Below are 18123 nucleotides of genomic sequence, written 5' to 3'. Positions count from 1 at the left end.
CTTTTCCAGCCGAAGAGTGCTAATTATGAACTCCTTTCCAGCTAAGAATACTGGAATTTGAACTCTTCTTAAAACAAAAGACAGCTGATGAAGAATTCCCTTTACATCAAAATAATTTAATCTGGAATTCTTCCGTTTTTTTAAGTCTTAATTGTGAACACAACTCCTTCGAAGTCTTAATCAGCAATTATTCTTTATTGTCAAATTAATCATTCCTTGAAATTCAATTCTTAGAAAATGAACTAGTTTTATTTAGTCTACGTCTCATATAGAATGCTTTTTCAACCAAAGAGAAATAAAAAGAAAAAAAAAGCTTAAACAGGGAACTCCTTTTTCCGCCAAAGTAATATTTCCCTGGATTTTCTTTTACTGAAAAGAACCTCAATTAAAATCTCCTTTTACCATAGAAGAACCTTAATCAGTCACGCTCCTTGCAAAGTGATTATAATCGAAACACCTTTCCCAACAGAGAACCTTCCTTGAGATGCTTTTCCCCTTCAGAAGACCAGTAGACTGTTATTCCCTTTTGTTCAAAACTAAATCATTAAATTAAAACTCCTCTATGCCCAACAGACCTTTGACCACGAACACTATTCAGTGATAGGCTGACATAATTCTTTTATAGTTTTTTTATATGACATATCTGTTTGTTGTTACTGTTTTTTAGAATGATTTATTATTAATTTTTTTTTTCTCATCATTTATTTTATTACCTTATTTCCTTTCCTCACTGGGCTATTTTTCCCTGTTGGAGCACTTGGGCTTATAGCATCTTGCTTTTCCAACTAGGGTTGTAGCTTAGCTAGTAATAATAATAATAATAATAATAATAAATAATAAAAATCTATTTCCTAGATAAAGTCTTTCTTTGGGAACTATCCTTCACTCAACTTCCATTAACATTGTTTTTTTTTTTTATTTTTGCATTGGCTTTTTGGGTAGACCGTAGTCCCGATCGGCTGCCCTGCCTGACATCACTTTAGACCCCGGTAGCACATGTTCATGTGTTGTTTCAATTACCATCGGCCTCCCTCCCAGCAGCGAGGAGTCCTGGCGCGGTTAGGTCTTTAGTTCGAGACGTGTAGGGTGTTTGTTATATTTTTAGGTGATGGAGTGGCTTTGTTTATGTGTGTATTATTCTGCAACACACATTTGCTTTTAAGGCAAACCTCTCCGTCAATTACATACTTAATTAATAGATCATTGATAAAGAAACCTTAGTTTCGGATATAGTAAAAATAAACATTCGAATCCTAACGCATACTTTTTATTTGTTATTTTCTGATTTTTAAATTCTTCAGCTGCACCGCAGCGAAGAGGAACGTCTTCGCTATAAGCAGTGGTCAAATTGCAGAAAAACGTCCTGTCATAACCGCAAACTGAGAGTCCTTGACAGCTGTCTGTCAGTGACATCATGTTCGCAGATATTCTGTTCCTCTTCAACGGTATTCTTATTTGCTTGCATCCACTTTTATTTGCAATATTTGCAATTCTTGTGAATTTTTACATTTTTACATTTTTTTTTACTTCTACTGTGTTTGCAGTAGTGATTGTTTTAAAATGATTTTCTTCATTGAATTAACAAATTTGCATCTTAACCTCTCTAGGGATTATGCCTCAATAAATATTATTGATGTTGCTGGTATTTGCTTGTTTACGAGCATGACAAATATTCAGTTAAGTTATTTAACCTTTAACTGTTTCCACAGCAAATATTTCATGGGAAAATCTTAATCAGTTTATTTTAATATTCCTTATTTGCAAAGTTAAGCAATGTTAAATATAAGAACGATTATAGCCAGTTAGAGTCAATGATTCTACACTGCTTTTCAAATATTCATTTTATATTCGTTCCACCTCTCCGAAAGAGAGAGAGAGAGAGAGAGAGAGAGAGAGAGAGAGAGAGAGAGAGAGAGAGAGAGAGAGAGAGAGAGAGAGAGCAATATTCGCATATATCGGAAGGCAATTACATTAGTATTCAGTTACACATCCTTCACAATCGCTATGCGAATTGTCAATGCCACATACCGCCATTTATCTGTATCTAAACTGATTTATGAAGGAATTCCTAGATAGTGTCTGGTTTCTTGACAATACGAGCGCTAACCTTCTTTGGTCAAGGCAATTTACAATACAGCCCATGGGGTCATTATTATTCTGATCGTTAGAGAGAGAGAGAGAGAGAGAGAGAGAGAGAGAGAGAGAGAGAGAGAGAGAGAGAGAGAGTATATATATATATACATATATATATGTATATATACATATATATAGGTGTGTATATGTATATATATATGTGTGTATGTTTATATGTGTGTGTATTTGTAAATGTATACATACATATACTGTACATACATCTTCCTCTTCTACAAATTATCCCTATTAATGTCTTCTCTTCATCCTATTATTCCCCTTCTGCAATTTCTCTTCCTCTTATTCTTTACCTTCTACAACTTCTCGTTATTGTTGTTTTTCCTTTCCTTCTTCCCCTTTTACAAATTCTCCCTCTACTTCAACAACCTTATTATTATTATTATTATTATTATTATTATTATTATTATTATTATTATTATCAGCTAAGCTATAACCCTATTTGAAAAGCAAGATGCTTTAAACCCATCGGCTCAAACAGGGAAAATAGCCCAGTGAGGAAAGGAAATAAGGAAAGAGATATACTTCAAAAGAACGAATGAACAATTAGAATAACAAATTTTAAGAACAGTAACACCATTCAAATAGATCTTTCATATATAAAACATAGAGAAAGACTTATGTCAGTCATTCCAACATAAAAAAAAACATTCGTTGCTAGTTTCAACTTATCAAGTCCCCCCGATTCAACAGCCTGATTGGGAAAATCATTCCACAATCTGGTCATAACTGGAATAAAACTTCTAGAATTCTGTTAATGTCTTCTTCTTCTTCTTCTTCTTCTTCTTCTTCTTCTTCTTTCGTTCACCCTCAGAGACATGGACCTAAAATGGCGCCCTTTGAGATTGCCATTAACCTGCGGGACCTTTTGTCAGAGTAAATTGTGGGAAAACAATGTCACGGAAATTGATTGCTTTAATCTCGCCGCCTCGGGCACTTGAACCCCGGCAGTCGGTCGGTAGTCCTACGTGTGGTGTTATGTGGGTGTTCCTCTATGTATGTATATACACACACACACATATATATATATATATATATATATATATATACTGTATACATGTATATATACATACTTTTATATATATGTATATATATAAACACACACACACACATATATATATGTATATATATATATATATATATATATGTATATGTATATATATAGATATGTATGTATGTATGTACTGTATATATGTATATATACATACCTATATATATATATATATATATATATATATATATATATATATATATATATATATATAAACACACATATATATATACTGTGAATATATATATACATACTTATATATATCTATACGTGATGAAAGGATTTGTGTATCGCCATTATCAGCAAAGCTATACTAGTTAGGGACACCCATACTAGGTTAGAACATGTATGACGCCTTTGTCCTGCAGTGGTCTAGAAACTGTTACATTTGTTGTAGTATAGTATTTGTATACAATCATACATAATGTATGTTCAAGTATGTATGTATGTATGTGAGAGAGAAATATATACTAAAAGTTAAAAAGGCGAATTATAAATATTTTAAAAGATATTTAAAGGAATTACAATCTTAGTTGATTAAGATAAATGAAATTTTGATTTTAACCGTAAATCTACTACTTATTTAATTTCTCTCTCTTAACCTTATGTTTTCGTGTATACCATCTTAGATAATCTAAATAACTAATTAGATTTTTTTATAAACTAAATAAAAAACAAATCAATGTTATCACTGGTTTATCAAATCCTCCGCTTAATAAATAGATTTCAAATTAGTACAGTAGCTAGTACAGTAATAACGTGTTTGCCTAGCATTCGCGTGGCAGCAGATCGATCCCACCCTGGGGATCGTGAGTTTAAGCCGTTTACTGAGGAGGTCACTGCTGTGGTTGACCACCACAGTGGGGCGTTGGGTCTGCCTGGACGTTCTGGTGAGCATCTATTTTGATGAAACACCTTTAACCTTTAGACGGATTTTTTTCTTACAATTGAAAAAAAATCATTTGAAAAATCTATTTCCATAATTCTTTCCTTAATGGTGATCCAAGGTTTTTTTTAACTTTAGTCTTTTAGTTCCCAGACACCAAACTGTTTTATTTATCACATAATTTCTGTTGCAAAGTCATGGCTTCCAGTATTTGCTGACATAATAGTGACTTGTCAACTCTCGAAGCAGGTGATCGGAAGGGCTTTCAATTTGGGCGTTTTCGAAAGTTCTTCAATTTGAAAGATACCGTATTATTATTATTATTATTAGTAGTAGTAGTAGTAGTAGTAGTAGTAGTAGTAGTAGTAGTAGTAGTAGTAGTAGCTAAGCTACAATCCTAGTTGGAAAAGCAAGATGCTATAAGCACAAAGGCTCCAACAGGGAAAAACAGCCATGTTAGGAATGGAAATAACGCAATAAATAAACTATATGAGAATTATTATTATTATTATCATTATTATTATTATTTTTATTTTTATTATTATTATTATTATTATTATTATTATTATTATTATTAGCTAAGCTACAAACCTAGTTGGAAAAGCAAGATGCTATAAGCCCAAAGGCTCCAACAGGGGAAAATAGCCCGGTGAGGAAAGGAAATAAGAAAATAAACAAAATATTTGAGAAGTATTCAACAATAAAAACAAATATTTTAAGAACAGTGACAGCATTAAAATAAATCTTTCATATATAAACTATAAAAACAGATTTATGTCAGCCTGTTCAACATAAAAACATTTGCTGCAAGTTTGGCCATTTTGAGGATCTACTTTGGTACTTGAGATAATTCTCCTACGATACAAAATTCATTGACGTCACAAAATTCGTAGCTAAAAAATATAGAAATATCTTTAAAAAGTTTTAATAATCAGAATTATCATTCCCCCACCCCTTGGAAAAACTAAAAATCCTTATAATATAAAGATAATATTGAATGAGGTGATAAATAAAGAACAGAAGATGATAAAAATCTTTTATAGAAATAAGAAAAAAGGTAAAAATCGAGAGAGAATTACCTGATGATCGACCAAGGCAGTTAGGCAGGCGTGGTTCAAGAGCAGGCGGCCAAAGGGAGCGGTTTTACAACTCGCTAAAGGTGAATGAACGCGCCGCGCAGTCAAACGGTATCACGATACCCAGGAGCAGGAATGCTATTATTGATGCTACCGTACCATGGCAAACCCCTGCCACCAATAAACTCCCCCCCCCCCTCCCCCTTCTTTTTTCTTTAATCTGATCTAGTCCTCTTAGAAGACCTCCGAAGAAAGAGAAGACGATGAAGAAGAAAGGTGTTTTAATGCAGTGGTCTGCAGTCGAAGACCGGATGGCTTTAAAAAACCGGGAGTGCAGTTAAATCCCATAAACTGGTTGCACCGGATTTAGAATAACTTGATTGTATGATTTATATTCGAATATATACTTTATTTATGTTTATCCGAATACATAAACCACCAAAGAAAGTATATTGAATCGTGAAATTATCTAAATTCTATATTAGAAAAAAATGGTTACTGAAGATATTATGAGCTAGTTAGTGTACATCCCGTCATAAATAATGGCTGAATATTTAGATAGATATGCACACACGCACACGTATCCCTCTCACCGGAATAGGACTGCTTCCCCTTCCCCTACCCGAGGTAAGGAGAGTGTAGTGTGACCGGAAATATGTATACAGGTGTATATATATATATATATATATATATATATATATATATATATATATATATATATATATATAGACACTTGCTCTTTATTATATAAGTGAGATATATAGGCAAAAGTATGTATACATACATATATATATATATATATATATATATATATATATATATATATATATATATATATATATATATGTGTGTGTGTGTGTGTGTGTGTGTGTGTGTATGTTGTTGTTGTTGTTGTTGTTGTTGTTATATTTAACTCTGTCTTTCCACCTGCTCTTGCCCATACGAACATTCATCAAGAGGACTATCTTACTTAAAAATAGAGAAGTCGGATATTCCTGCTATAGAATTCTCTCCTTACTTCTGTATTCCCTGACATCTACAACCTCTTGTACATGCAAAGACGAGATAATCTCTAACATACATCCTCTATCTTTCTTCCTCTAAATTCATTTGGGAAAAATATTCCTTTACTTCTTTAGTATCTTTACTATTAAAGGTTTAAAGGCCGCTTATGAATGGCAGAAGCAAGGGTCAGTGACATTGCCCTATCGAGAAGGACAATGCCCTAGAAACTGGCCATATTACATAATGATCAGGCAATAGCTGCTGATGACTCCCCCAAATCCTCCCCCAATATTAGCTCACAAGGATGGTAAAGTTGCAGCGACCAAAGAAACTAACAAGTCTGAGAGGTATTCGAACCCCAGTCCGGCAATCGCCAGGCAAGGACGCTACCTCCAGGCCACCACAACCCTTCATTAAAATGAATGTCCCTGCACCGGGCATCTGGTTTTCAATTGCACACACAAAAAGTTCCTTAAATATCTTTGCTATTGCAGTGAACGTCCCAGCACCGGTCATCTAGTTTGCAACTGCACACGCACAAAAAAGTTGTTTTGCAATCGGGAACAACAACAACAGCGTGAAGAATGTTGTTTCTATAGCACGGTGATACGTGCAACGGTACAACCAGTTACATTGTTGCTATTTGGAAGGACAAGTCTAGCATAGTAATGAAGCTTCACCTGGGACATTCTTTCCGCTTTTTTATATCATGCTCTCTCTCTCTCTCTCTCTCTCTCTCTCTCTCTCTCTCTCTCTCTCTCTCTCTCTCTCTCTCTCTCTCTCTCTCTCTCTGTATTTGCCATTGCTTTTCAAACTAGAGATGTAGCTTACGAAGTAACAATAATAATAATAATAATAATAATATTCTAATGTATTGGTAAAATATTCTCTCTTCTTGTGTTTATCTCTCTCTCTCTCTCTCTCTCTCTCTCTCTCTCTCTCTCTCTCTCTCTCTCTCATTAGTTCTTGATTTAACCCCTTGTTACTATGTACATGGAGGTCACAGTTAATTAGCCTCCTGTTTGCATCTCGTTAATGATGATGAAACAGGTTTTTACTTTCAAAATGCATTAGACTCTCTCTCTCTCTCTCTCTCTCTCTCTCTCTCTCTCTCTCTCTCTCTCTCTCTCTCTCTCTCTCTCTCTCGTGTTAGTCTTAATTAAAACACCTTGTTCTTTGTTCATAGATATTGTATTTAATTATCTCTTAAGAACTTAAGAGAGAATAATAACCTACTCTTTAGTAAGGAATGTTAACGAGTTGCTCAATTTCAAAATAAAAAAATGCAAAAGGAGAATTTTTTGTCTGAACTGAATTCAATCTTAAGTATATGGAGCGAATATTTCGAAAATTTGTTAAATGCAGAGGTTGCTGTGGCCTGATTGGTAACGTCTCTGCCTGGTGTTTGCCAGTCGGTGGTTCGAGTCCCGCTCAGACTCGTTAGTGCCATTAGTGTCTGCAACCTTACCATTCTTGTGAGCTAAGGTTGGGGGGGTTTGGGGGAGCCTATAGGTCTATCTGCTGAGTCATCAGCAGCCACTGCCTGGCTCTTCTTGGTCCTAGCTTGGGTGGAGAGGAGGCTTGGGCGTTGGTCATATAATATATGGTCAGTGTCTAGGGCATTGTCCTGATTGCTAGGGCAATGTCACTGTCCCTTGCCTCTGCCATTCATGAGCGACCTTTAAACCTTTAAGCCTTTAAATAGAAGAGAAGCTGAACTTTATAATACAGGAGTAAAACGGTTTAATATAGGCGGCATTCGGAAACATGCAGAGAGTTAATTAGATCAAGTAGAATGCTGTGGTACAATATTGAAAGTCTAACAGTAGCTGACCAGGGTGTATAAGGTACGCCTGGACGAAGGAAAGGTTTATGTGGTTGAATTTTAATGGTTAATTTTCTTATTGGTAAAAGTACATTGGTCAATGTAATAGACTTTTGGGGATATTATATACTAAATATACCAAGAAGGGCATGTGATAAGATTTTGATTAATGAAATAGGATAGGAAACAAACATCATGATAAAGGAGGGAAGAACAGAGCGTGATGATACAAGGAAAATGAAAATGGATTAGATATATGTTGTGAAATAATTATATAAGAAATTTGCAAGTAAATTGAGAAAAAAAAACTTGTAAATGACCTTTATAAATAAATATAAAAAAAAGCTTATGACAAAATTAATAGACTCAATGTAAAGGGTATTAAGTGTGGCTAGGTCTAGGATGCGGAGAGCCATTTGAATTCTTGCATGATAAAAGCCAACTTGTAACGCCGATGTTACGTATAAGGAAAAGGAAAATGGATTAGGCATTTGTTGTGAAATAATTATGAAAGAAATTTGCAATTAAATTAAAAAACAATTGTAAATTATATTCATAAATAACCAAAAAAAAAAAGAAAAAAAAAGGTTACGAGGAAATTAATAGACTCAATGTAAAGGGTATTGAGCGCGGCTAGGTCTAGGATGATGCGAGCCATTTAAATTCTTGCATGCTAGAAGCCAACTTGTAACGCCGATGTTACGTTACGTGATACTGCAATCCTTCGTCGGTCGTATTTGGGCTTCAGGAGAGTAACCAGCGATCTTTTTTTTCTTGGTTCGGTCGTCGATCAGTGATCTGGGTAATTACAGTACCTCTTGGCCGATCACCTCCATTATCTCCTCGGTCATCAAAGCCCTTGAGGGCAATTTTACTATTTCGGGAGCTTCCTCTTTCTTCTCCTCCTCCCCTTCACCGTCATCATCAATAAATCTCTTGGTTTATTTATTATACTGTAAGAATTCTTCATCTTCTTATCCATCAAGACAGCAATTCTCTTTACCTTGCTATATTTCTAATCTTATTTCCCCTCTAACTTTAAAATCTTAAATATCTTTTTCATCGCAGTGTCGTTTTTTCGTAACTTCCTTGCTACTTCCTCCATCTCCAACAAATTCTGTTTTCTATCACCTTCATCTTGGCTCTTTCTTTGCCCTTTCCAACATAAGGATCAATACTAAACAGTATTGTAGAAGTTTTATTTCAGTTGTGACTAAGTTATGGAATGATCCTAATCGTGTAGTTGAATAGGTGGAACTTCAAAAGTTCAAACTTGCAGAGAATGTTCTATGTTGAAAAGGCTGACATACGTTTCTTTTTATAGTTTATATATGAAGGATCTATTTTAATGTTGTTATTGTTCTTAAAATATTTTATTTTAATTGCTCATTACTTTAATTGTAGTTTATATCCTTATTTCCTTTACTCACTGGGATATTTTTTACTGTTGGAGCCCTCGGGCTTATAGCATCCCCCTTTTCCTCCACACCACAGTCCTCCCTTTGCGCTCACAACAACCACTACCATCACCTTTCCCATCTCCTCTTTCCCTACATCCATCGTCGATCTACTGTAAAAGGTAGAAGAAGAAGAAGAAGAAGAAGAAGAAGAAGAAGAAGAAGGGGAAGAAGAAGAAGAAGAAGAAGAAGAAGAAGGGTTCAACGTCATGGAAGGAATGCCAACCTGCAGGCGGCGTCGCCGCCGACGCCTTTGGATCTATGTAGTGCATGAAGACGATTCGTAGAAGCGTTTGCTCCTTCAGCAGACATGGCAATCGTGATCCTATCCCCTCCCCTCCCCCCTATTCTATTCTGTTCTACGACTCTTTCCTAGAACCATGAAATTAACCTGGACATTTTTCTCTCTTCTTTCCAGGAAACATTTCTTAGAGCCATGCAGAGAGGAGTCATCTTGTTTGCAGCAGGTGAGTAAAACAGTAAAAACCGTTAAGGAAATTATCAAAAGAGAAAGAAATCATATTGTAGATGATGTAATAAGACCAAAGAAGGTTATTTTAAATTAGTAATAGGCTTGATCAACTCGATAGCCTAAAGAGAGCAAGATAGCACTATAATTACGGCAAGGACCATGACAGCCAAGTTCATTAATTTTTTTTACTTTGCAAATGATAGGCCTAACCATTTTGAAATATTTATGATATAGATATATATTACATAAACTATATAAAGGTCTTGAATACTCTTAATAATTTCGGCGAGGACCATAACAGCTAAGTTCAATATTTTTTTTTACTTTGCAAATGATAGGCCTAACCATTTTGAAATATTTATAACAGATATATTTGATAAACTATATAAAGATCTTGATTAATGGTACAGAAACTCTTAAAAAAGTTGATAAATTACAGTTCTAAGAAAAGTAGTTAATGACAGCCCATAAATATAAGAAATGTTATTGAAGTAATTATATGGACAGAGATAATGAATTCATTATAATAATAGACGCAATTCAATATAATAGCCAATAGATATTAATGGGCAAAATTAAAATTAGCCAATTAGTGAATAAATGACCGCCGCGAAAATTGGTCACTAAAGAAAATATAACGGATTTATTGAAGAATAATTATTCATTTCCGACTAGTTATTTGTTAATGAAGATAACAGGTAATTAATACTTGAATGTTGTTAGTGATAGTATTAAAAAGAGGATTACTAAGCCTAAGCTACTATATCAAACAGCTATATATGATGAAAATATTTGTTACATATTTTGGATTACATTTTAGGTTCAAATTTAACTTAGTTAAGTCAGTCGCCAAAGGCCTTCCTAATATATTTTTGGGTCTTTTCTGTTTGGTGGTCGCCATTAATTTCTAACCAAATTTTCAGTATAGTTTTAGGTGCTGAATACGAATATGACATGCATTTTTTTCGAGAAATGAAGAGATTAGGGATAATGTAAAGATAATTAACTCTTAGGCCTATGTTAGGTTAGGTTAGGTTAGTTTGGTTAGGTTAAGTAATTGTTGAAATCAACTGTAGTAGCGTGACTTACTTTCAATTCGTCCTCACGAAATTTAATGCTGGAATACTCTTTTGCCCATGAATAAATGAAGAGGATGATATTCTTTAATGGAATGGCACTGCCATCAAGCCAAGTGTTTTTTCTTACTGAAACTTTCTCACGACAAGCTCTCTTGTAACAAATCCACTTTACACTTTCATTTGTCTTTTCAATTATCATCTGATGTTTCTTTTTACAGTTTCTCATTTTCTGTTATATTGAATCTGAAGAAATTTAACTGCTTCTTCTTCAGTTGAAATGTTGGTAAACAACCACTGTAAGTTATAGTTAATATTCATCGCGTCCACTGTTATCTCAAACCTACCACGGTTATTTCAAACATACCGCGTAACACCTGACTGACTGTATTGTTACGCCCGTCAATTACTATTGCTTGATTAATGCGCGTTGAAAAGTAGTGCACAATAAATCCTCTTTTTGTACAACTATCTTTCATTTCTTGTGAAAATAAATGTCATATTCGTATTCAACACTAAAAACCGTATTAATGATACAAATTTGGTTAAGAATTAGTGGCGACCACCAAACAGAAAAGATTTATATTTTTCCTGATGATAATATTAGAAACTAAATAATAATAAAAAAAAATATTGAAAATTTAACTGTTTGTCGGTACTTGTCGAAGGGTAGTAAACCAGGATAATTACGATTAGATAATCATAGGTTATTTTGATATCTATGATAATAAAAATAATAACTGTTACCTTATATGAAATAATTAAACCTTTCTCCTTTGATCGATTTATTTTTTCATAAACTTATAGTTTTTCTTGTATTTTATTCATCTAAACGGAAGCTTTTCGTTATCAGAATGATATATTTCTAATATATAAAATATTAATCTAAGAGAATTTTCATGATTATAAAAGGGAATTTTGGTAGGTACAGAAAGAAAAAATACATCAAGATTTTATACTTTATTTTCTTGCAAATATACACGAAATGTTAGGAAAATACAAGAATGAATTAGAATTGAATGAACAACAATAGGTCTATTGCTACTTCGAGACAAAAGATATAAATTGATACATCTTCATTTCAAATTACACTCAATATTTATAAGGAAATTGCAAGAATTCACAGGAATTGAATAGATAACAAGAGACCTATGGCTACATCGAGACAAAATATATAAATTCATACTTCACCTGCTTGCAAATTTACATTCAATATTAATAAGGAAATGCAAGAATTCCCAGGAATTGAATGGATAACAACAATAGGCCTACATTTACTTCGAGACGAAAGATATACTAATTTCACTTTGATTTTCTTTCCTCCCCAAGTCCTAGTGACTTGCGCCACCGCCCTCCCCCAGCAGAGATACATCGACGCCAGCAGATGGAAAAATCCTAGACCCGCAGGGAAGGAATTCCTCCTGGACGCTCAGGTCGGCAGTGTGTTGAGAAACGCGCCCTATGGATCCCAGCTCTTCAAAACGGTGCCCCAGATTCCTGCTCTTATGCAAAGGTTGCCCGATAACTCCACTCTCATCAGACCCAATATCGTCGACACCTTCACATGCGAAGGAAGAGTAAGTGTAATCAAACCACCCGTTGAGATACTTCCTTTGACTGGGTCCTTTGACTTGCCAGACTATACTACAAAGGATCCCTTTCTAGTCACGGCTAATTTTTCCTTTGCCTTCACACACACCGAATAGTCTGGCCTAATCTTCCCACATTCTCCTCTGTCCTCATACACCTGACAACACTGAGATTACCAAACGGTTCTTCTTCGCTAAAGGGGTTAACTTGTTCAGTTGCTACTTTTCTCTTGGTAAGTAGAAGAAACTCTTAAACTACGGTTAGGCAGTTCTTCTAAGAGAAGGACTCTCTAAAATCAAACCATTGTTCTCTAGTTTTGGGTAGTGCCATAGCCTCTGTACCGTGGTTTTCCACTGTCTTGAGGTAGGGTTCTCTTGCTTGAGGGTACACTCGAGCACATTATTCAATCCTTTCCCTTCCTCTTGTTTTTTGTGATATAGTTTATATATAAAAGATTCATTCCAATGTTGTTACTTCTTAGAATATCTTATTTTAATAGTTCATTATTTCCCTTGTTATTTTTTTTACTTCCTTATTTCCTTTCCTCACTGGGCTAGTTTTCCCTGTTGGAGCCCTTTGGGCATACAGCATTCTGCTTTTCCAGCTAGGATCGTAATAATAATAATAATAATAATAATAATAATAATAATTTCACCAATTAAAATAATGTTATATAGCCTTAACTGTTTTGACCTAGTGCGTGTGATCATCTCAACCTAAATGGCATAAGCTCAACGCCATTAGACAAATATATTATAAATTAAAAACCAAAAAAACTAACATATAAAACATGAACTCAAATAGGCGTATGTAATGGAATCTCAATAATTGATAGGTAACTAGGATTTGTCTTTAAACAGGATAGCATAGTTCTATCTTCCGCGAAAGTATATAATGAGGCCGGGTCATCTGAAATAAAAGTTTGTTAGAATTTCAACTTAAGTTAAATGTATTAGGTTTTTAACTTAATTGGGTTCATCTTCATCAAAATCATGTCCTCTTCCTACGCCTGTTGACACAAAGGGCCTCGGTTAGATTTCGCCAGTCGTCTATATCTTGAGCTTTCAAATCAATACTTCACTCATCTCATACTTCGCGCTTCACAGTCCTCAACCTTGTAGGCCTGGGTCCTCCAACTCTTTTAGTGCCTTGTGGATCCCAGTTGAAAGTTTGGTGAACTAATCTCTCTTGGGGAGTGCGAAGAGCATGTCCAAACCATCTTCATCTACCCCTCACCGTGATTTTATCAACATATGGCACTCGAGCAGCCTAATCTCTCTTATAGTTTCATTTCTAATTCTGTCTTGCCATTTAACTCCCAATATTCTTCTGAGGGCTTTAGGTTAACGAGGTTCAATCATTTCAGAGTGTCAAAATTTGAACTCATCTATGAATAGTTTGTTGTATCTCTGAAATAGATCAAGTATTAGAATTCTAAGCTTAATTCGTAGAACCTCTTTGGTTGTCGAACACGGGGAACCGTCATCACAGTCATGTGATGTTTTTAAGAGTCGATGAGGTACGTACTTTGGCAATGTTGCTTCAGGCAGGCAAGCGACACAAGCATTACGCTCATCTCTCTATTTTAGCGATGAACTTACGGCAGTCCTGAAATTAGGGAGGATGTGAGTGGGCGCAGTGTAGGCTGAAGAAGTTCTTGTCCGTTCTGCACCGGTCCCTTGCAGTATTTTTGTTCTTTCCTTGCTCTTGTCATTACCATGTTTCTTCAAATGCTTATCTGTTCTGTACCAGTTTCCTCCATCGTTTTTGTCTTTACCATAACGTTTCCATATTTTTCCTTTGTTTTATTAAAGTTACTACAGCCATTATTATCGGAACAAAATGAGTTTTCTGCGCCAAAGATTCAAGTGCATCGTCTCAATGGAATCAGAGATTGGGCGTTTGTTAATCATACTGAATCCCACTTTGATGGATTATATTTGAGTAACTAATTTTTCCCGAACTCTAATTATGACCAATTGACTATGGAGAATGAACTTCCTTTTATTTGTGGTTCTTTAATCTTATATTTTCCCTAATCTCTTTTATTTCTTAGCTGCATCAGCGTTTTACATTTTTCTTTCAATAGATTCTTAGAAACAGAAAGCACTGTTCTTTCTTTGTATATATACTATAGGGCTTAAGGCTTCTTCGTGTAATACTGTATTACTTTGTTGAAAGATTACTATTAATCTATCTTCATATTATTATTATTATTATTATTAAATGCTAAGCTACAACCCTAGTTGGAAAAGCAAGATGCTATAGGCCCAGGGGCCCCAACCGGGAAAATAGCCCAGTGAGGAAAGGAAACAAGAAAAAATTAAATATTTTAAAGAATAGTAACAACATTAAAATAAATATTTTCTATAAAAACTATAAAAACTTTAACAAAAACATATGTAAACTTGATTCAGATTGACAATGGATACCAGGGCACTGTGACTAATTCAGGAGATGTGGTTTTGTTAAAAGTTTGAAATTAAAACACATCCAAATCCTATTTTTTTTTACGTTTTCCAAAGATATAATGAGACATGGAATCCTAGCATAGAACTTGTATTACGAACACACTCACACAGACACAAACAAACACACTCATAAACCTCACGAATGATCAAACCATTGTTCTCTAGTCTTGGGTAGTGCCATAGCCTCTGTACCATGGTCTTCCATTGTCATGGGTTAGAGTTCTCTTACTTGAGGGTGCACTCGGGAAAATAATTTTATTTAATTTATCTTCCTCTTGTTTTTAATGAAGTTTTCATGGTTTCTACATGAAAAATCTATTTTAATGTTGTTATTGTTCTTGAAATAGGTTATATTAATTGTTCATATACTCTTACAGTTTATTTATTTCCTGGTTTTATTTTCTCACTGAGTCCTTGGAGCCCTTGGGCTTATAGCATCCTGCTTTTCCAATTAGGCCTGTACCTTAGCTAATAATAATAATAATAATAATAATAATAATAATAATAATAATAACCATTTTGTCTCCTTGTTTACATAGAGCTATGGCTACTACGGCGATGTGGACAACGGCTGCCAGATCTTCCACGTGTGCCTACCTCTGCAGCAACTCTACCCATTAAACTTCACGTCACCAATCACATACACCTTCTCTTTCATCTGCCCTGCGGAAACCGTTTTCAGTCAAGACGCCATGGTCTGCGCTTGGGAAAGCGAAGCTCTCCCTTGCGAATTCGCTCCCGATCTCTATTGGATGAACAAGAACTTCTTCCGCGTCGTTCCCGACACCGAGAAGGGCTTCGGCGACCGTTACGCCCAACTGAACGAACCCCAGCGTTAAGAGTGTGGTTTGAAAGAGGCTTTGTTGATGATCTGATTGAATAGGTAACTGATGTAAACGACTCTCTGTACTCGAAGTGACTTCATCTCGTGCATTGTGGCGTGGAAGTTCGCTAGTAACTTTGTTATTTGTTTTGTTATTTCAAATTCATTCTTTTCTGACGGAATATATGAAAAGCGATGACCTATATATCAATCCAAGGAAATTACTGTTATTCGTGATGTTAACGTTAGCTCTAGGAACCATTTATAGCCATGATATTCTAAGTAAGTTAAAAAAAAAAAAAACAATGTTACGAGTCTAACCGGTTTCGCTCTTTGCCGTATTTGGAGAGCGCTCATTTTTTTCCATTAATCATTTTGATTTACATGAAGTCCTTCGGGTACATATCGGGGTCATATAACGGAAAAAAAAGTTACAATACCTTTTTTATGCAAATAAGCACAAGATTGATGGGAAAATGGCCTAGAGCAGAGCCATCTATTGGCGTAGTGCACAACTTTAGAAATATTTCCGGCCATTTTCCTCCTCTGTCTTGCGTTGTTTTGTTCTGTATGATCCCTTTGAAGTAGGTACAAAATAAGGTTCTCATTAGGCTGCTTTATTTATTTTGTATTGTGTCTCGAAAATAAGACGTTGGTGACTTTTTAAAATAGCAAAGGTCCCCGTCTCTTAAGAGCATGATTGAAAAAGAAGCTATACCTTTTACTAAGGAAAAACGCGCAGCTTTTCGTCTCTTATAAGCTTGTTATGTATGTGTGCTTCCCATGAAGTGGCCATCAACCTGTAGAAATGTTGTCATGATTCTCACCACTGCGAATTCTTGTCTCATAAAGAATTTAAAAGACGCCATTATTATTATTATTATTATTATTATTATTATTATTGCAAGCTAAGCTACAACCCTAGTTGGAAAAGCAGGATGCTATAGGCCTAAATGCTCCAACAGGGAAAAATAGCAAAGTGAGAATAGGAAACAAGGAAATAAATAAGCTACAAAAAAGTAATGAACAATAAAAACAAAAATACTAGCATCTTTAGATTCTCGTACCAATTGAAGAAAGACAAATTCGTAGTGATAATTAGACCAATCTATGACTCCTTGAAGAGAGACTAACTTTAATCTACGTGATAAAAGTACAGATAGCTTGAATCAAAAGAGATTTATGGGCATTTCGATAATCGTAAGCTTTACAGCATTCTAATGATGCGATTGTGGCACTTATTACTCCTAACCATAAAGCTCAATTTCACGGACAAGACGACAGACACTTTAGCTTATTTAACAGACTTCTTCATATCATATGGAGACCCTTGTAAATAGACTTTTTACTCTTTCTACATGTTATGTTGTTGCCGTTAACGTTGAAGTTCTTAATTACAATAAAGAAACAAAAATTATAAAAAAGTGTTTTCATCTTCCTAGTCGTTTATTTGATTTGTTGTGTTTGTACTATGGCAAAAATAAAAACAATGTATGGTTTTACCTGTTCAATGAAAAGACTGAAAACTGTACAAATATAAGACTATGATTTCAAAGAAATATGGTTTAAAATGATACATGGTGTATGCTTAATGGATTATATATATATATATATATATATATATATATATATATATATATATATATATATATATGCATATATATGTGTGTATACACACTCATATATACATTTAAATGTATATATGTTCCTTTCTGAGTGGGGATACATTAACGTGATGAAAGGGCTTGTGTATCGCCATGATCAGCACATACAAGGTTGCTTTACTGAGAGCCATCAGACTAAAGTGTCACACCATCACCAAACCATAGACATGACTTAGGACATGTCTGAGGCCTTTGTCCTGCAGCGGACTAGAAACGGCTGCATTTGTCATTTGTTGTTGTATACATGTGCATATATCAAAATGTACATATTCATATATACACCTTGAAGAATGATCCTAGAAAGTCATTTCACTCCAAGAGGGAAACTATGCCGCTCAGGAGAGATAGCCGAGTCTTCCCCACACCCAAGGAGAGACGCTAGATTTTGCAATGTTCCTCTTATAACAGATTATTAATAAAACCAAAATCTATGGGAATAATTATATACGACTTTTTTTATTTTTATTAGCCTCATTGGATTAAAGTTACATACGGGTATGAGCAATAAGTTTCATCTGAGATCGAGGTAAATTGCGCAGAGAAATACCCATTAAACACATTGAACTATTGTCTGTGTAG

The 18123-nt window shown here is 34.7% G+C and overlaps 1 protein-coding gene across 1 annotated transcript; it reads left to right on the top strand.

Annotated features, from left to right (window-relative positions):
• The first annotated feature begins 9769 nt into the window (after positions 1 to 9769).
• LOC137659469 (uncharacterized) lies at positions 9770 to 16242 on the top strand. The gene is made up of 3 exons (XM_068394358.1): positions 9770 to 9915; positions 12326 to 12573; positions 15597 to 16242. Exons 1-3 carry the CDS (start codon positions 9885 to 9887, stop codon positions 15894 to 15896), a joined length of 579 nt encoding a protein of 192 aa, XP_068250459.1. The 5' UTR covers positions 9770 to 9884; the 3' UTR covers positions 15897 to 16242.
• The last annotated feature ends 1881 nt before the right edge of the window (positions 16243 to 18123 follow it).

The sequence above is a fragment of the Palaemon carinicauda genome, chromosome 20, assembly GCF_036898095.1.
Source record: "Palaemon carinicauda isolate YSFRI2023 chromosome 20, ASM3689809v2, whole genome shotgun sequence".
NCBI lineage: Eukaryota > Metazoa > Arthropoda > Malacostraca > Decapoda > Palaemonidae > Palaemon > Palaemon carinicauda.
This window is presented reverse-complemented; position numbering and strand designations above follow the sequence as displayed.